The sequence below is a fragment of the Taeniopygia guttata genome, chromosome 11, assembly GCF_048771995.1.
Source record: "Taeniopygia guttata chromosome 11, bTaeGut7.mat, whole genome shotgun sequence".
Taxonomy (NCBI): domain Eukaryota; kingdom Metazoa; phylum Chordata; class Aves; order Passeriformes; family Estrildidae; genus Taeniopygia; species Taeniopygia guttata.
In genome coordinates, this window is record NC_133036.1 from 6,204,564 (window position 1) to 6,224,189 (window position 19,626).

General features: G+C 60.0%; 1 protein-coding gene across 4 annotated transcripts; it reads left to right on the forward strand.

The window, feature by feature from the left end:
* Nucleotides 1-255: 255 nt before the first annotated feature.
* Nucleotides 256-19,370, forward strand: NDRG4 (NDRG family member 4). Of its 4 annotated transcripts, XM_030282717.4 has the most exons (17): nt 256-426; nt 4,177-4,268; nt 4,674-4,718; nt 10,952-11,057; nt 12,270-12,390; nt 12,638-12,700; nt 12,894-12,954; nt 13,238-13,324; nt 13,420-13,476; nt 13,814-13,917; nt 14,452-14,508; nt 14,605-14,656; nt 15,240-15,287; nt 15,522-15,557; nt 15,757-15,808; nt 16,399-16,437; nt 17,034-19,370. In XM_030282717.4, exons 1-17 carry the CDS (start codon nt 390-392, stop codon nt 17,186-17,188), a joined length of 1,212 nt encoding a protein of 403 aa, XP_030138577.4. In that variant the 5' UTR covers nt 256-389; the 3' UTR covers nt 17,189-19,370. The 4 variants fall into 4 exon arrangements, with proteins under 4 accessions (XP_030138577.4, XP_030138578.4, XP_030138580.1 ...); XM_030282718.4 differs by lacking the exon at nt 16,399-16,437 and having other exon boundaries at nt 259-426; XM_030282719.4 differs by lacking the exons at nt 256-426; nt 4,177-4,268; nt 4,674-4,718 and adding an exon at nt 8,276-8,450.
* The last annotated feature ends 256 nt before the right edge of the window (nt 19,371-19,626 follow it).

A 19,626-nucleotide genomic window follows, 5' to 3' on the forward strand; every position in this document is an offset into this window, starting at 1 on the left:
GGTTCCCTGCAGAGTGATGTGTGCCCTCGGCAGCCTCCATCCCCCGTGCAACCCCCCGCAGCCCCCAGCGCTCCGCGTAACCCCCGCAGCCTCCATCTCCCGTTCGCTCCCGCCTCCCTCAGCGCCGCTGTTCTCCTGGTGCCCCCGTTCCCGATCCCGGCCCCGTCCCTCCCCTCCGGCCCCGGCGAGGGGAGGAGGATCCGGCCGGCGGGGCCGTGCCCAGCCCAGCCCCTGCGCCGCCCCGCGCACCTCGCACCGGCACCGGCACCGGCACCGGCACCGGCTCCGGCACCGGCTCCGGCACCGGCACTGGCTCCGGCTCCCTCGCCCCCCGCGCCGGGGCCGCCGCCGCCTCAGCCCGCCCCGCCCGCCGGGACCCGCCGCCCGGCATGAAGGTGCTCCGGCACAAGATCGAGCTCCTGACAGGTACGGCCCGGCCGCCTGTGCCGGGAACGGGGGCTGTGAAACGAGGAGGGGCGATGGGACCGGGGGTGGCGAGAGCCTTCAGCCCCTCAGCCCCCGCCGAGGAGATGGAGCTGCCCCCGCCGCCCGCCCGCCTTTGCTCCCGCAGGTGCGGGTGCCGGGCTCGGGTCCTTGTCGGAGTCCGGGAGGTGATGCCGTGCTGCGGCGGGGAAAGCCCAGCCCGGCGGTGCTGGGGAAAGGGGAACTGAGTCGGCAGCTCCTGGCAAAGAGGGCCGGCCAGCAGACAGCCGGGGTGGGGGTGCCAGGGGGGATTGCTGGAGCATCCCTGCGGTGCCTCCCTGCTCCTCAGCCAGCCTCCCCTGGCAGTCTCCCCGCTGCCCCGACCAATGCGCTGGGCAGGGAAGGAGGCCGCTCTTAGCAACAGCCGCTGCGAGACATCCTGAGCCCCCACAAAGCCCCCTGCTGCCACCGCCACCCCCAGACCCTGCGCGGCTCAGCCCACGCACCGGTGGCACCGTGTCCCCCGGCCTGGCAGCTCCCGTGGTGTGGCTGCCCGGTCCTGCACCCCTCAGCCAGACCGCACTCTTCGGCTGGTTTGTGGGGGCTGCTGGGGTGCAGACCTGTGTCCCTCACGGCTTCAGAGAAAGCTGAGGCTGTTCCTTCTGCACTGGTGGAGGAGGATGTGGCCCAGACTGTGTCACACTGGGGTTTTCCTTCACCCCATCATGCTCCCCCATCACTCCTGCTCGGGGGGCAATGCTGTGGGCACATGGCCGTGGCTCAGGCTGAGCTGCAAGTTCCCTTCCTCCCTCTCCCAGCCTCACTGAAGGCTGCCTTGGCTTCACTGGCTGGCAGGAGCCAGCCCTCACTTCTCCTGATTTGTCTGCCTGTTTGTTGCACATTGCTCAGTCAGCCCGAGGTATCCGTGCCAACATCCTGTGGGCACCACATCCGTGCCAGGGCAGCAGGCAGGTAGTCGGTGTGGGCACTCCTGTGAGACTGAGGCAACATCTGAGGGATCCCTGCCCTGTGACCAAACACGCTCCCAAGTGTGAAATGGAGCTCACAGCTTTGTTGTGATCATTTAATAATAATATTAGTAATAATAATAATAATAATAATAATAATAATAACAACAACAACAACAACAACAACAACAACAACAACAACAACAACAACAACAATGCTACAAGCTGGTTCTCCTCCAGTTAGCCAGCAGTGGGCTACAGATCCCTGAGGAAGGTAAGCCAATGTGGCTGTTCTGTCCCATCTATATACACAGTGCCAGGGCCCTGGTGGGAGAGAACACTAGTCCCAGACAGAGCACTTATGTCCTGCTGGGTTTGGAACTGATTGGGAATTAGGGAAGAGACATGTCCTGGCTGTGCCAAGGAAACTGTGGCACCACACTGGGAAGGCAGAGCGGGAGCAGAGATGGATGTGTTTGGGGTGATGTCCTGGGAATGCGTGCTTGTTGGGGAGCATTGGGGTGAGCTGCAAGGAAAAGGGCTCATTGCTGGGCACATTACCCTGGCAGAAGATGGGAGCCAAGTTGATTTGGCTAGGAGACCTGGAGCTGTGGCTTCATCACCAGCCCTCAACAGTGACAGTGGCCCAGTGAGGCTGTGTGAGACTGCCCACAGCCCCACAGCTATGGTGCCGAGGAGGGAGAAGGGTTCCTGTGGGTGGCATGGGATGCAGAGCACCCAGGATGGGTGGCAGCACGGCTGTGACCCTGCTTACTGATCCCTGACTCGCTGATCCCGCCTCTATTCCCACACTCAGCACCACTTTAGGAGACTGTGCAGGGGAAGCTGGCTGGGGCAGGGCTCTGCCACGTTCCTCCTGAGCCAGCATTGCCCCCACCACGCAAACAAGGTCACGGGGCCTTTCCTCATGGCTCAGCCACCCTCCCTCCCTCCCATATTAGCTGCAGGCTGTAATTAATAAAGGCATTCACCATACACTAAGTGCTGTTCCCAGCCACCCTGGGGCCCGTGGCCACACGGTGGGTTGGTGTGCTCAGCGTGGGACGTTCCTGCTCTCCTCCAGACCCAGCTATTGGTGAGGCTGATTTTTCTCCTGTTTTTTTCCCCTGGGGTTGTGGGGTTGCTCAGTTGGTGGCTCTGCAGGCTGTGCTGGCTCGGCTGTGCTGGTGGGCTGCAGGCCAGGGCTGTCCCTGTGCACAGAGCCATCTCCCCAGCAGCACAGCCCAGCCCGGAGCAGTGTGCCACTCACTTGTGCCTCTCCATGGGGCTCATGGCACCTCTCCACATCCCCTGACCTGGTGGGACTCTCTGGGCAGGGGTGACACGGACACTCCTGGTGCTGGGTGCCTCAGGAATCTCGAGAGGCTTCGCAGTGGTGTTTCTCCATCCAAACAGTTCTGGATTGTTGGATGGCTCCCAAGGAGCAAGGCAAAGTGCCGTGTCTGCAGGAAGCAGGCAGGTGGCACAGCCTGCTTGAGTTTTGAATGGAAAACCCAGTTGGAGGAGCAAAACCCGACTTTGGAGGGAAGTTTATGACCAGCTTCTGTATTCCTGGTGGCTTTGCAATATTTGTGGCATTTCTTGGCCTTCCCACATTGTCAGCCTGGAGTGATCTAGGTTTGGAGGTGGACAAAGTGTGAAGCAGGCTTGGCTGAGGCTGTGAGGATGGAGCGGTCCGTGTCTGCTGCGGTGCCTGTACAGCCCAGAGCATCCCCATTACGTCCAGGGAGATTGCACGGTGGGGAGACAGCTGGGAGGATGTGGGATCAGTGCTGGCTCATTTGGAGAGGCAACAGCTTGTCTGAAGGCTTGGTCTTGTGGAAAGGGTGAAAACAGGCTGCAAAGGCAATGCCTGAGGTCTGGATCTTGCCTGAGTGCAGATTATCCCCTGGCACTGGGATTGCCAGGTACCCATCTCATTCAAACACAGGGGAGCCTGGACTGTTCCCTGTGTCCCCGTGTCTTTCACCTTCTGTGTGCAGCCAGCTGCTCATCTCCTTGCTCTCTTTTGCTCTCTGAGCTGAGCCTGTGCCTGGGGGTGTTTTTGGAGATGCCAGTGTTGGTTGAAGTCAGCAGCACCCAGTCTCACACCGCTGCTGAGTGATGGCTCCGTGGAGAGGTCTGTCCCTCCAAGATGTGGGGCTGAGGTACCAAAGCACCTGATTCACAGGCAAGGAGAAGACTTTGGGAGCAAAGCCTTCACATTTGGATTTCTTCCATCATTGTTGTACAAACTTCAGGCTGTCTCTCTGTTCTCTTTCTGCTTGGAACATCCCTCTGCCTCCCAGCATGGCTGAGAAACTCACCCCTCATCCTGCCTGTGCAGGGAGATCTCCCTCTATCCCATCCATGCCTATCTGCAGCCTAAAACTGGCCAAAAAGTTGGATTTTCTATCTTTGACTGATGCTGAAAGCTGGGATGGAAATTTGGATGTTCTTGCTCTGGGTTGGCTGCTTACTGAGGTGACCAGCATGGACAGATAAAGTTGGCCCCCTCAGTGCCCTGGAGATAGGTTTGTCCTTAACCAGGAGAGCTGGACCTGGCTAGGAGCTGGGAGCTGAGCTCATCCTGGCACTGTCTGCTCTGTGCCTGCTGCCAGCTCCCAGCAGAGGGGCTCACTGCACCCCTGGACAAGCTGAAGCACCAAGTGCCCACAGCAGGTGATTTGAGTCCCATTCCTATGGGAGGGAGACCTGTGAGGCTTTGGAGAGCAAAGAGGATCAAGGAAAGGACCTGCCCTGACATGTCCCTTGCCCCGGGCAGGGCTGCTGCTGCAGGAGATGACCATGGCAGGGCTGCACGAGCTGCGCTTCACCGAGGAGAAGCCGCTGCTGCGGGGACAGGACGCCGAGCTGGTGAGTTTGGTGCCCACGCTGGCTGCAGCTCCTGCACGTGGGGCACCAGGACATGGGAGCTTGGGAGGGGTGGAGGGGCTGTGTGCTGGTACTGGGCATATGTGTGGCACTGTGTGTGTGTGTGCTGGCTTTGGGTGCACAGGTGAGGCCCGCCGGGATGATGGATGTGTGTGCAGAGGTTGCACATCATGCTCCCACACACCTGTGTGTGTGCACACCCGCAGGTAACACATGCACGTGTGTGCAGCTGCTGTGGAGGTGTGTGTGTGTGCACACGTGTGGACACTGTGTCCCCTGCAGCCCCGGGGAGTGCTGCCTGTGGTGTCGGGGGCTTTGTGAGCTGGGCAGGAGGGCGCTGCACAAGTCAGGGGTGTCTCTGTCCCTAATGGCTCCTTCTCATCCCAGGAGAACTCGGATGTCTTCCTCTCCACTGTGGACACAGACTGGAAGGTAGGACCAGCCATGGGAGGTGCTGCCCACCCCCGGGTTTCACATGGAACAGCAGCCTGTGCCTGGGGAAGGCTGGGGGGCACTGAGTGGACTCAGGGGTGTTGCTGTCCCTTTTCTCATGGGATGCAGTGCTTGGTCAGTGTCTGTGCATGAGGTTGCACATCCATCATGGTCCTTGTCAGAAGGGGACAGGGGGATGCTGCCAGACATCTCTGTGCTGGCGCTCAGATGTGGCTGGTGGGCACTTGGCCATGGGCTGGGGACAAAACCTTTAAAACAGGCAATTTCTTCTCAGGAAGGCCGAGCTGCTTTTCCAGCCCCTCTACCATTGCCATGGCAATGGTTTCCAGGCGATGCCAGCTCCCTGCTTACATAAGGATGTTTGAAAGCCTGTTTCTCTTTTGGAGGGCTGGGGCATTGCCCCTTATACCACCCACCTCTCTTGGAGAGCAGGGCCCCTCTGCTCCCTTGGCTGGCACCTGCTCATTTTGTACCTCCATTTCTGCTCTCCAAAAGAGCCCCATGACACAGCTCCGGCACTCATGGGAGCTCAGCTCCTGCCTGGCTCCCACACTGGTCTGCATCCCTCTCACACCTCTGCCAAGGCTCATCCTGCACCAGGCTCCCTCTGTGGGGACCAGGGTGGTGGGGAGGGAGGGTAGTAGGTAGTTCTGCTTGTCCCTCTCCAAAGTGTTCCCCTGCCAGGGGACACTGATGATTGTCACACAATTTCAGGTTGTGTGCTGCCACTTTGCCAGCAGTGGGACTATGGGGAGAGTGGGCTCAGGTGGTCATGGCTGAGCCCTTGCAGGTACAGCACTTGAAACAACAGCACCTGTAAGGAGAAAATACCTGTGGAATTCATTCATCCTGGGATAAGGGCAGGGGAGCACAGGTCCCTGTTTTAGCAGGCCCAGAATTTTGGGGCTGGCCCACTCAGTGTCTGTCACCCATGTGGGTGGGAGGGTGCAGCTGGTAAGGAAGCAAGGCCTTTGGCAGGGTGCTGGCTGCTGTGGTTCACAGAGTGGGACATATCTGATGGCCCTCTCAAAAGCCACAAAATAATTAAAATTGTGCCCTCCCCGGCAGCTCCAAAGCTGGTGAGGTGCTGGGGCTGGGAGCAGCAGGGTGTGCAGGGCTGGGCTGCTCCTTTCTCTGCTTGCTCAAGACTTCTGTTGGCCACTGGAGGGGAAACCAAACCTCCTGGTGTCACCAGAGAGAGAGAGTAGGGGGAGGGAGGCGAGGAGGGGAGGGAGATGGCAGTGCCAGGCTGCCCAGAGCTCTCAGTAGCACCAGAGGCACCAGGATGGCTCTGGCTCAGCCGTGCTGGGGCAGGGCTTGGTTGGCACACAGGGGATTTTAAAGAGCAATGACCCTCCCAGGACAATCCTTGTGTATTTCAGGGGTTGGCCCACAGTGGCACTGAACTGTGTCCCTGGTGGTTCCCAAGTGGAGCAGTTCTGGACAGTAAATGCCACAGAAATGCACTTCCATGACCTCAGGACCTAAAAAAGGAATTGGGCAACAATCAAGACAGCTTTTCCCAAGCCAGCCAGACCCTGAGACCTCTTGGTTTCCCTCCAAGAGCCTCAGGGCAGGAATGGGCTGAGTTTCCTGGGCTATGCCAGGGCAGCCACCTCCTTTTCTCCACCCTGACATTTGCAAGTTGGTGCAGTGCAAAGGCTGGGGGCTGCCTGCCATTCCTTGGGGAGATCTTAGCCAAATTTCTAGGCTCACCTCCTTGGGATAATCCAATCCAGCCCCCAGCTTAACTCTTCACTGTCTGTCTGCTCCTTCCTAGAGCCAGTCATTGATGGGATGCTCAGGCGTGGCTGGGGCAGTGGGGTGCCTGGGGAGCCCCCACTTCTGCCACCAGCCAAAGTAAAGTCCTTGAGACATAAGCCAAGGTGCAGGAGAGCTGGAGGAAGGTGCCCTGGGACCCAGGTGCCCTGGACCCTGCTGGAGGTCTGGGCCACCTGCCTGGCAAGTGGGCTAGTAGCCAAGGCAGTGGCAATCCCATTTGATGCTACTCCAGCAAAGTCAACCTTGCTCAGCCCTCCCTTCTCCCTGAAACCCTTTTGCATTCACCTTGGCTCTTCTACCCCTTCTGTCTTCTGTTAACAACTTCCTGTCTTTTTTTGTCCCTCTGTATCTCTTGTATTTTTCCCGGGGTCTGTGGCTCTCATGGTCTTTGGCTCTACAGGCACCAGGGCTGGGGAAACCAAAAATGGCACCTAAAGTGCCAGGAACCAGCTGGGAGCGGGGATTCTCCACCATACTCGGTCCTTCATTTGCAGAGATGCCTCTTTCCAAGCCTCTTTCCTTTGCCCCACGGGACAAAGCAGTGCAGAGTAAAGCCTCTCTGATGGAGGCAGTGTGACTGTCATCCCTCTGCCTGTCTGTCCTTTCTCCCACATCCTGGCTGTGCAGCCCTGACTCGTTTGTAGGACATGGCTTTCAGTGGGCTCCTGAAGGGCTCTGTGGGGCTCCTTCTCCATCCATGCCTGCCCAGCTTTATGCCCGTCATGCCAAGCTGGGCAGTGGTGCTGGGCTGGGCAGGGTGCAGGGGGAGGGCACCCACACACTGCTGGGGGATTTTTGGGGCTGTGGTGGTAAGAGGCCTTGTTAGAATCATGGAAGAAATCATCTGCCTGCACACATGTGCACATGGGAATACTCACACGTGTGTGCATGCACACAGCATGTGTCAGTCCAGGGACACAATCCAGCCCCTTGGAGCTGCTGGATTGTCTCTCCTCCTGCCTGCCACTGGTGATGCCCAGGTCAGGGCTACACCCTGCACATGCCCTGCGTGCCATCATCCCGCAGCAGGTGGGACGAGTGCGCTGCTGGGTGAGGTGACGCAGGTGTGGACATGTGTGTGCCCCTCTGTGCACACCTGTACACGGCTCTGCAGGTGTGCAGCTCGCTGTGCATCCACCAGCATTAGTGATGGCCGTGGCATCCATGCTGAGCCCACGGGAGGAGGATGCAGCAGGTGTGCTCATGGTATGCACAGCACGTACAGGAGCTGTCACACACGGGGCCTGGCCTGGGGGTGATTCCACAAGCATTTTGTGGGGCGCATGGGCGTCGGTGTGGGTATGGTATTAATTTTCCCAGTTTTCCCGCTGGCAGACAGGGTTTTGCCTGTGTGTGTGTGTGTGTTGCTGCGTGTTTCTGTGCACGGACACGCGTGGTCACGTAGACGCACACGCCTGCCGTGTCCTTCTCTTGTTTTTAGCGTGTCCATGTGTGGCTGTGTGTGTGCTGCCCTGCCTGGCCGTGGCTCAGGCCCTGGCTGCGGGCTCGGCCGTGGCTCTGTGTCGGTGCGGGGTGCAGCCGGGTGCTGCCCGATCCGTGCCGGGTCCGCCCAAAGAGGGAAGATGGAGAAGGTACCGCACGGTGCCAGGCGTTTTTCCTTCATAAACAAGGGTATTTGGGGCCAATTGGAGCATGAATAATTCCCGCGGCAGCCAATGGCTGAGTGCTGGCTCCATCGCGGCGCTCGCCCGCAATGGAGGCCCGACCTGCCGAGGGGGAAGGGCGAGGGAGGGCTCAGCGCAGGGCTGGGGCTCCGCTATAAATCCGGCCGAGGGCTGAGCCAGCGCAGAGCTGAGCTGCGCCCCGCTGGCTGCGTGGCTGTGCCCCACACCCGGACCTCCAGCTTGGCCCACACGCCTGAGCAGCCTCGTCCCCCAGTGCCTCAGCATGCCGGAGTGCTGGGATGGGGTAGGTACCGCCGCTCCCCTGCTCGCTGCCCTCCCTCCCGGGGGTATTGCCCCCGCGTCTCTGCTGCTTGCCCAGGCCGGGCCTTTGCAGCCACAGGGCTCGGCGTGGGTCAGGCAGGCACTGGGGCGGGCAGGACCCACTGCTGGGGAGCCCTTCCTCCCCCCGGCCCTGCTGCCGCATCCCTGATGTGCCGCAGGTTTTGGGGACGCATTGTCCTTGAGCGTGTCCTCCCCGAGGCCGGCAGGGATGCCGTGCCGAGGCTGAGGGTGAGCAGCTCTGGCCGGGCTGGGGCTGGGTGCTGACGGGGGCACACTGCCCCTTGCCCACCCCCTGAGCTGCAAGGGAGAGGGTCTCTGGCTGTTTTGAAGCAATCCCTCAGTTGTTTTCTGGCCTCTGCGGTGATGGCAACACCCGATGGCAACAGGCTGGTGCAGAGGGTGTGAGTGAGGTGGGAGCACTGCAGCTGTGAGCAGGTAACCTGGACGTGGATGGGCTCTGTCAGACACCTATGGGTGCTGAGACCCCCATGCCCCTCCTCGCTGGGGCTGTGGGTTGTCTGTGCCCCTCTCTCCTTGCTGTGGGTTGTCTGTGCCCCTCTCTCCTTGCTGTGGGTTGTCTGTGCCTCTCTGTCCCTGCTGTGTGCATCCCCTGCATCCCAAGCCTCTTCTCCCAGCGAGCATCCCTGCGGCAAAGGGCAGGGCTGTGGTAGCCAGCGGTGCTGCAGAGGCTGCACCACGGGCAGGATGTGTCTGGCTTGGTGGAGGGTGGGAGGCAGGAAGGAGCAGTGCTGAGGCTGGATCTGCTACCTTGGCCAGGTGATTTTGGGGTAGGATTGAAAGCTGAGCCCTTGGGGATGTGATGGAACCACGGGGATGGTGATGGCAAGGAGGCAGCCCTGTGCCCAGGACCAGACCACATGGATGCCTCCTGCTCTATGACCTTGGGCCAGGCCCTTCCTCTGCCTCAGTGTCCCAATCTGTTCTTGCAGAGGGATGTCACTGCTCATGCACTTCTGCCTGATGCAGCTGCAGGGGGTGGAGGGACAGCTGTGGATGAGGGATAGGGTCAGGGTGCCCTTGGGTGTGAAGAGATGTTTCCACAGAGCCCTGGATCTGCTTTTGGCCACCGTGTTCCCCCAGGGATGGCAGGTCTCAGTGAGGGGAAGCACTGCGGTGAGGAGACCCTGTCCCCAGGTGGTTCCTCCCACCCAGGCCCGTGTCCTTCAGAGTCCTTGGTGGCGTGTAACCCGCGTGAGCATCCACGTACCTGCTCCCCTCCCACCAGCCCAGCCATGGGGCTGCCAGTGCCAGGAGTGAGGACCGTGATGCTTGGGCACCCTGCCACCATCCCCTGCCCTGCCCTGCTCAGCACATGCTGCCCCTGCACCCAGCAGATTCCAGCCTCGAGGTCACTGCAGCTGGACTGGCTGGCGGGCACAGGCATCTGGAGGGGACCTCTGGTCCCTCGTCCTTGGGGAGCACCTGGGCTCAGTTTCCTGTGCTGGCTGGGAGCAAAGGCCAGGATGTGGAAGGAAAGGAGCCCTCCTAGACAGAGAAACTGAGGCATGAGGTAGTTTTTGTGGGGGCACTACCATTTCAGACCAGGGGTTTTAAAATTACTTTAGCTGTAATTTTGGGATCAGGTTGCAGCATTTCCTGGAGTGCTGTCCAGGGTCTGACCTCTGTCTGTCCCAGATACATCGAATCTGTGCCCAACTGGGCCATGCTGTGAAACCCTACTCTGTTGCCAAAATTTTCTCAGTCTCAAGCCCTTGAAGATCTCCTTTTCCATGCTGTGGCCCACCTGTCCCATCCTATTATCCTTCTCTCTCAAGCCCTCTTGAATCCATCCCTTGATACCATCCTGTGATCCCATCCCATGATATACATATCTAATCCTACATCATATGATCCTATCCAAAGTCTTCCCTTCCCTTCCCTTCCCTTCCCTTCCCTTCCCTTCCCTTCCCTTCCCTTCCCTTCCCTTCCCTTCCCTTCCCTTCCCTTCCCTTCCCTTCCCTTCCCTTCCCTTCCCTTCCCTTCCCTTCCCTTCCCTTCCCTTCCCTTCCCTTCCCTTCCCTTCCCTTCCCTTCCCTTCCCTTCCCTTCCCTTCCCTTCCCTTCCCTTCCCTTCCCTTCCCTTCCCTTCCCTTCCCTTCCCTTCCCTTCCCTTCCCTTCCCTTCCCTTCCCTTCCCTTCCCTTCCCTTCCCTTCCCTTCCCTTCCCTTCCCTTCCCTTCCCTTCCCTTCCCTTCCCTTCCCTTCCCTTCCCTTCCCTTCCCTTCCCTTCCCTTCCCTTCCCTTCCCTTCCCTTCCCTTCATTTTGTCCTGCTTTCTACCCCCAGAGCTGTGTTTTTCCTGGGACAGCTGCTCCTCTTTCCCATGCCTTCCCACGGGACCCAGCCATTTGGGGAAGCAGCAGGGAAGGGTGTGATGGCAGGGCAGGAGAGGATGAAAGAACGCCTCAGGGCAGGTGGGCATCACCCCATCTCTGCTCTCCCCAGGAACACGACATTGAGACCCCCTACGGGCTGCTGCACGTGGTCATCCGGGGCTCTCCCAAGGGGAACCGCCCGGCCATCCTGACCTACCACGATGTGGGGCTCAACCGTGAGTGCTGCTCCTGGGCTGGGGGTGCAGGGCAGGCAGGGCTGAGCCCCAGGCTCCACAGGGCGCCAGGACACCACCCCTGGCTCAGCTCCTTTCCTCCACCCGTGGCTGCAGCGGGTCCCCCCGGGCATCTGAAAGCACCAGGGGAGTTTGGATGCTCAGCTGGCCACAGGCCAGGCACAGCCAGGAGTGCTTGGCCACCCCGGTGCTGGCTGCCTGCCGGCCCACAGCAGGCAGGGATGGGGCATGGGGGATGCTGGGCTGGTCCTCGCTGCCACTGCCAGCCCCTTGGTATTCAGAGCATGGACCCAGCTGGCAGCAGGGCAGAGTGGGGGACAAAAGAGTCAGGGAACAGCAGGGAAGGAGGCACCCTGAGTGGGGGCTCTGATGTGGAGATGCTGCACTTTCTGTCAGCCTGCAGCCCTAGACCTGCAGCCCAGAGCCCTCAGAGCCCTGTCCTGGGCTGTGCCCTCCAGCTGAGCCAGGATGCACAATTCCCTGAGTGGGGAGAAGCATCTCCCGCTCCGCTGGCGGCTGAGGCTGAGTCACTGACGTGCCACATGAGCTGTGTCACCACTGCAGCAGCTCTGGCTGTTCAGGTGCATGTCATGCTGGCTGCAATGGGCCTTACAACCTGTCTCACCCCACGTTATGGGAGGGATGCCCCAGCACTGATGCCATGGGACAGGACCCCTCCAAACCCTGGCAGTGTCTGTGTCCCGCTGCAATGGTGGGGTCTTGTCCACAGCTGGGGATGTTGCTTTGACTCTTTCCAAGCAGGGAGATTTGCAGCTGTTCCTCAAATCCTGTGTTTGTTTGAGCCCTTTCTGGGGATTTTGCACAGGGCTGATACCCCAGACTGCTAATCCTGCTGCCCACTGGGCGATCTTGCAGTCCTGGGCTCTGCATCCCTGAGTCCCATCCTTCTGAGGCTCCCCAATGAGGTCATCCCAAACTCCTCATTCTCCTGGCTGTGCCTGTCCATCCCCGTGCCTCCTGACACCTGTAGGGATGCAGCCCTTGCTAACAGTAGCTGTGGTCTGCTGGGAAGACAAGGAGCCTGGAGGGAAGGGGATGGGATGGTTTTGGTGGCATGTCACCTCCTGGATGAAGGGCAGTGGGAGGGTGGGCAGCTGCTCTCCATGCTCCCCTGGCCCACCAGGCCCCAGTGTCGGGGTGTTTGGTCTCTGATACCCACCTGCCCTTTGACAGACAAGCTTTGTTTCAACACCTTCTTCAACTACGAGGACATGCAGGAGATCACGAAGCACTTTGTGGTGTGCCACGTGGACGCACCGGGACAGCAGGCAGGAGCCTCACAGTTCCCTCAGGGGTAGGTGTCATCTGCAGGGCTCCCTGTGCCTGCTGGGGTGTCACCTCCCTGCCCCTTGGGTTGTTGCTGCCTGGCAGTTGTGCCCTGCCTATGGGTCTTTCCAAACTGTGCCAAAGCCTGTGGCAGACGACTGGCCCAGGGTGGGTGGCATTTCCCTGCCCATTTCAGGCAGTCCAGCTGCCCTGTCCCAGACACTCTGCTCTGAACAGGTTCCATAATCACCATCCTGTGCCTCCCTGTGCCACAGGTACCAGTATCCATCCATGGACCAGCTGGCTGCCATGTTACCCAGCGTGGTGCAGCATTTCGGGTGAGTCAGCCTCTCTTCCACAGCTGCTGGCTCAGGGTCCTGGGCAGGGAGATGGACAGAAGGCAAGGATTTGGGTCTGGGGGAGTTGTCCCTGTAAGCTGGCATCCTGCAAGTCTTGCTGTGGGTGGAGGGGTGACCCAGGGAATGTGTTGGAGCCCGCTGTCCCCTCATATGGACCTCTCCATATTTCCAGGTTCAAATACGTGATCGGGATCGGTGTTGGGGCAGGAGCCTACGTGCTGGCCAAGTTTGCGGTGAGCCTGGGGCTGGGATGGGCTGGCCTTGAGTTGCTTGTACCTGCTGTCAGTCCAGGGCTAGACATGGAGAAGAGCAGGAGCGATACCTCCAGGCAGTCTCTGTTGCTGCAAAGGTTCCTGGGGGGCTGGGGGACCCAGCACAGCAGTGCCAAGGCTGCACAGGTCTCCCAGGACGGGATCACATCAGCTCCACGCGATGCCTGTGCAGTGGCTGTCATGGGGAACTGTCCAGGGCACATCTCCCCTCCCCTCTGAGCCTCTCCCCTCTTGCTCACTGCAGCTCATCTTCCCTGACCTGGTCGAAGGGCTGGTCCTTATGAACATCGACCCCAACGGCAAAGGCTGGATTGACTGGGCAGCTGCCAAGGTGGGCAGGGCCCCGACCCCTCCTCCCAGTCCTGGTGCTTCCTGGGGCAGGAGGCAGCCAGGGCAGTGCAGTAACTCCCTCTGCTCCCTCCGCAGCTCTCCGGCCTCACCAGCACGCTGCCGGACATTGTCCTGTCCCACCTGTTCAGCCAGGTAAGGGCTGTGCATCCTCCAGCCCCTGCCACCAGCCCCAGCCCAGCGTCCCAGCTGGGTCACCTGGGCTGTGCCCTGCCAGCTGCCACAGTGCCACTGTGTCCCATGTACAGGGCTGGGGTCAGTCAAGCACTGCCTGGTCTGAGGCTTCACCCTGATGAGTGTGTGACCTGTGCCCATGTCCTGCCTGGGTGTGCTGCCTGCAGCCCCACTGTGCCCAGCTGCATTGCCCAGCATCCCCCTTCTTGTCCGTGCTGGCTGGCATGGCATGGGCAGGACTTGGGGAGCAGGGTGTGCCCCCAGCACCTGCCCTGACCTCCATCCCCTGCTGGCACAGGAGGAGCTGATGAACAACACGGAGCTGGTGCAGAGTTACCGGCAGCAGATCGGCAGTGTGGTGAACCAGTTCAACCTCCAGCTCTTCCTCAACATGTACAATGGGTGAGTGCTCCAGGCAGCCCCACTGCAGGGCTGCATCCCTGTGCTAGGGCGAGGGGCTGCAGTGCTGGTGGGTGCCTCTGAGGTCACTGTGAGAATCCAGACCCCTGTTGGGTGCTGTCGTCACCCTCCAGTGCATGCAGGCAGCAGTGCAAAGCTGTCTGCCACTGCTGGATGGGGATGTGGGAGTGATGATACCTGAGCCAAAGCCTTGCCATGTGTCAGAGCCCACTGCCATGAGTACACATTTCCATTTCTCCTCCTGCACTGGGTGCTGGCACAGGCCTGGGGAGGGAGGCAGAGATGCTGTGCCATGCAGGCAGGGGGTTGGGAGCCCTGCCACTCTGCTGGGTGCTGCATCCTGCAGCACAGGCTCTGCTTGGGCCGTGGCAGAGATGGCCACGGCATCCTCCATGTACAAGGGGCCAGGACAGCGGGCTGGGTGTGGCTTCTCAGGGCTGGCAGTGGCCTGATTCTTGTGCTATGGCATCAGTGGTGGCACCTGCCCATGAGCTCACACTGGCCTTTCTCCATCAGCCGCAGGGACCTGGACATCAACCGGCCTGGGACTGTGCCCAATGCCAAGACGCTGCGGTAAGAGTCGTGCTGGCAAGTCAGAGAGGGGTCCTGGGGCAGTGGAATTCACTCAGACCAAACCCTGACCAGGCCCCTTTCTCCTCTCACTTCCAGCTGCCCCGTGATGCTGGTGGTCGGAGACAACGCGCCTGCTGAGGAGGGGGTGGTGAGTGCTGGGGCACTGCCTGCAGCGTGGCAGGCAGGCGATGCCCACGCACGGGCACGCACATGTTCACTGCCTGCTCCGACACACGGCAGCTCGTGGGGGTGGGAGTGTGCTCGTGTGCAGCCTGCCTGCTCCTGTGGGCACCTGTGCACACGCAGCTGTGTGTGGTTGCTGCACCTGGAAAACTTCCCCTTCTCCATATGCCCAGGTGTGCTCACGCTGTGCACGCTCCGATGTGTCGGCACACGAGCACATCTCTGCTTGGCCATCTGCACCCACACGGCTGCTGGCACACTTCTGTGCATGTGCACACACGTGGCACAGAATGCCTCACTAGTCCCCCTCGCCTCCCGTTCCAGTCCCTACTCTTGCCCAGACTGATAGAAGCAAAGTCCCCTCTGTCCCATGGCAGGGATGGTGGTCCTGCGGGCTCAGGGCTCACTTAGCGCCCTGTCTGCTCCTGGCTGGGGTGGGATTTGCCAACTGCAATGGCAAATTCCAGTGGGCCAGTGGTGGTACATGTGGAAAACTTCTGCTTGGCTCCTGGCTTCCTAGGTGCTAATATCATCTCTCTTGTCTGCAGGTGGAGTGTAACTCCAAGCTGGATCCCACTAACACCACATTCCTGAAGGTAGGGCTGGTGGCAAGGGGCAGTAGGGTGGTTCCTGCTGCCTATGAAGTGCCCCGTTACCTTCTGCCCCAGGGCTGCAGGGTGTCCCCATCTCCCCATTCCAGGTCCATCATACACCTTGGAGGTGTATGGGGAGAGCAGTGTGACCCCAGCAGTGGCATCCTGCCAGTGGGTCCGGGGGATGGTGGGCAGTACAGGCACCCTCCCAAACTAAGCATGACCTTCTCTTTGCAGATGGCTGATTCTGGTGGGCTGCCCCAGGTCACACAGGTGAGCCCTCACAATTTCCCCAGTTACCTGGGCATACTGGGCCCTGAGACATGCACTGGTGCTGTCCTTGGCTAGCTGGGGTTGGGCTGATGAGGGCATAGGGATCTCACACTGGGGCTGCCAGAAGCTGCTCGGGGCTGAGAGGGGATCTCAGCCTCAGTGCTGCCTCAGCTCAGCTCACCCTGCTCTCTCCCTACAGCCAGGCAAGCTGACCGAAGCCTTCAAGTACTTCCTGCAAGGCATGGGCTACAGTGAGTGCTGGGGCTGGGTGTGGGGCTGCTGTGGGTCTGTGTGTGCTGGTGTGCACGTGTGCTGACCTGCTGCAGGTCTGTCCGTGTGTCCACAGGGGCGTGGGGTGTACAGGCTTTGTGTGCACACAGAGGTGTGTACAAGGGCTCTGTGTGTACAAATGTGTGTGTCAGGCTCCCTGTGTTGGTGTGCATGTGTGTGTGTGTGTCTGGGCATGCACGAGCAGGGGCTGTGTGGCTGTGTGTGTGCAACAAAGACAGGCAGAGCTCACGTGCAGAAGTCTGTGCATGTGTGTGTGCACAGTTTAAGACTACATGTGAGTGTGTGTTTATACTTGTGTGTGCATGCTTGCAAAAGTCCAAGTGCATGTGTGTGTGTGTGAGTCTGTTGCACGTGTGTGTGTGTGTGTGTGTGTGTGTGTTTGCAAGTCTGTTGCACATGTGTGGTGTGTGTGTGTGTGCAGTCTGTGTGCACAGGGACAGCTCCGTGTGCAGGCACACGTGGGCTGGGCAGGGGCTCCTGGCCCAGCGGAGTGGCTGACAGGGCTGACACTCTCTCTCTGCCCTCCCTGCCCTTCTCCTGCCCCTGCCAGTCACCCACCTGAAGGATCGGAGGCTGAGTGGAGGCACAGGTACTGCTCAGTGCCCGCTGCTGCATGGTGCCTGCCTGGCCTGTGCCCTCCAGCTGCCTGGGCACCTCTGGGAGCAGCCTGGGTGCAGGACTGGCCATTCCCAGCCAGATTCCTACTGCCTTGCTCTGCTTTGCCTGAGATGGCAACAAATGCCAGGTCTGGGGGCTGAGAAATGGCATTCAGAGAATTCCCCCTCCATGCAGGCACAGTCTCGGCAGTCTGCTCACTGTACCCTCTTCCAGGCGAGCCAGGAGCTGTGCCCACTGGCCATCCTGGCCTTCCCTGCACACCCTGGGCAGCCAGAGGAGCTCTGATCCCAGCTCACTCCTTTCCTGGAGCGTGGTAGTCCAGAATTCCCACTGCCTGATGCCCAGAGGTTGCATGCCCAGGAGTGAGCCTGGTGTTCAGCCTGCCCAGAGCAGCCCTGCCCTGCTGTCCCTTACCCGGAGCTGCTCATGTTGTCACAGCACCGCTTGCTGCAAGCTTGTGCCCAGGCTCAGTCGCATCGGGGAGCAGGGCTGCTGGCAATGTTGGCTCAGTCCCTCAGGTTTTCAGAGGGATCTGAGCAGCCCGGCCATCTCTCTGTGCCCGTGCAGTGCCATCTGCCAGCATGACCCGCCTGGCACGCTCCCGCACCGCCTCCCTCACCAGCGCCAGCTCCGTGGATGGCACCCGCCCGCGTGCCTGCACCCACTCGGAGAGCACCGAGGCCATGGGGCAGATCAACCACACCATGGAGGTATCGTGCTGAGGTCCACGCCCGCCGCCGACGTCTCCTTCAGAGCCATCTCCCATCCGTCAGCATCCCGCCAGCACCCACCCGCCCCGTGGACACCCTCCACCAGGGCCCTCGCTTCTTCGGGGTCAATTTGTCTTCTTTGCCGTTGGCCTCATCCCCTTGTCTGGTACAGGAGAAGGAGAGGGGCTTCATCCAGCAGTCACACATGGTTCTGCACTGGTCCTCACCCTCCCCAGCATCGGCTTGGCTCCGGCTTGGGAGGGTGGGTGGCAGGGGGACAGGGCCAGGATGGGGTAGCAGGGTCAGGGTGGTGAGATGGGGACAGGATGTTGGGATGGGATGGGATGATGGGATGGGACAGCACGTGGAGAGGACACAGGAGGTAGGTTGGTCTCTCAAGTTCAACTGATGGCTGCATAAAAGGAAGACAGGAACAGGGAGCAGCGCATAACGGGAGGTCACTGGTCTGTTCTTAGGGATGCAGTTTTCATTTCTCCCTGATGGCCCTCTCTAGGGAGAGCTAGCACAGGATCCCCCAGCACACCCAGGACTTGCTACCCCAGAGCTGGCTGAGCCTCGTGAGAAATCACATCCCAAACTGTCCCTTCGCCCTGGTCATGTACCCTGAGGGCTGCCCTGGGGCAAGTGAAGAGAGGTCAGCCCTACTCCAGAAGCTGTAAGGGCAGAAGAGTGGCATGAGTGTCCCCCTGCCTCTGTCCATGCCCTCACTGGTGGTGGCACTTCCTTCATCCCTTGTTGCAAGAAGGACAATTACTGTCTGCCACCAGAAATGCAGTGGGGAAGGGGGAATTGGCTGGCTTGGCCCCTGCCACACTGTCAGTTCCACTTCCAGCTCTTGGGCTGAGCCAGCCAGGGTTCAGAGGCCACTGTTTTAGGGGATGTCACACAGCAAATCCCACCTCAAGTTTTGCCACAACCTGTGGGTGTCATCACCGAGGAGCCATTAGCAATAAGATGAGACACTCCCCCCGCCATGCTGGGGAGCCCTCAGCACCCTCTGCCCCACAGGGTGCCTCACCACAAGGTGCTGACACTGTGGGGTGCCCTATGGGATGTGGGGAGCACTCCATGCTCTGGCTTTGCCCACACAGCTGCCAGACCCACCGTGGCTCCCCAGATCCACGCCCCACCTCCAGCATTTTGCCTGTGCCCTGAGCGGGGCGTCTCTCAAGGGCTTGGCTCCCCCAGGGCCGTGGGGCCCCCTCTGGCCACCAACTCCAGGTGGCTCTTGCCTCTCGCACTCGGCACGGAGAGCCCTGCCATTGCATGACCCCAGTGATGGCCACCCAGCCTCTGCTGCCGTGCCCAGCCCTTCCTGGGCGCGCTGAGGCACAGCTGAGGGTGGCCCTGCCTCTGGTGATGGGTGCTCAGGTCTCTGTAGGTGGCCCATGGGGGACCTGAGCAGGGAGCCCACCAGGTGCCACCGCCTGGGCGAGCAGAACCAGCCCGCTGGAAGCAGGTCCCACCCAGCCCCACAAAAGCTCATCCTACCCTCGGAGCCCATCCCTGCTCCCCAGTCAAGGGCACAGAGCTCCTGGGGCTCCCAGCGGGTGTGTGAGGGCTGTTGGCCCTGAGACCCATGCCCCACCCAAACCCTCTCATAGTAAAAGGCCACCCCAAAACACCAGTGTGCCCCTTTGTCCCCCACTTTGTTCTGCTGTGTGCTTCCTTCTTGGTGTGACTCTGAAAGCTACGTAGCTCCTTTTTACGGTAGATACCGCTGCGATCTCTTGTTTTCTCAGCGTGTCCTTCCAGATGATATATATATATAAATACCTATACATAATATATATATAAGGGTTTGCCCAATCCCTGACCTTTTTGGGTTCACTCCTCCTTGCATTCTTGTCCAAGCAGTGCCGTGTGGTTTCCCTGGAGGTGGTGTGGCCGTGCTCACCTTCAGTTCCTCACCTTGGTTTTGTTGGTTGGTTGGTTTGGTTTTCCCTGGTGGTTTGTTCTTTTGATTTTTGTTGGTTTTCCTTTTTTCCCAGTCACAGCGGAATTGAACACGTTTTCCTGTCTGAGTGCAGCCTGGTTTTGTCACAGCGGCATCGAGGCCGCAGCACTCATGAGACAGCAATATGTAAACCGGATTTAACTAACCTGTTGCTGTAGAGAGGAGTTACTGTGTTGGAAATAAACCAACTAACTAATAAAGATGTTAAGAACCTGCTGTGCTCTTTACAACATGTTGCAGGGAAATGGCTCTGAGCCCACCTGGGGCTGCCTGCAGAGACTTGGCAGGCACAGAGGACAAGGGGGACACACCTTGGCCACCAGCCCCACTAGTGATGCCCACAGGACCCCAGGGTGCACATGGGGGAAAGCTGCGGGGTGCTTTGGCTTCGGGGTAGTCATAGCCAGGCTGCCCTGTATGTACAGAGTGGATGGAAGCTGGAAAGCTGCCAGTTGTGGCCCAGTGAGGTTGG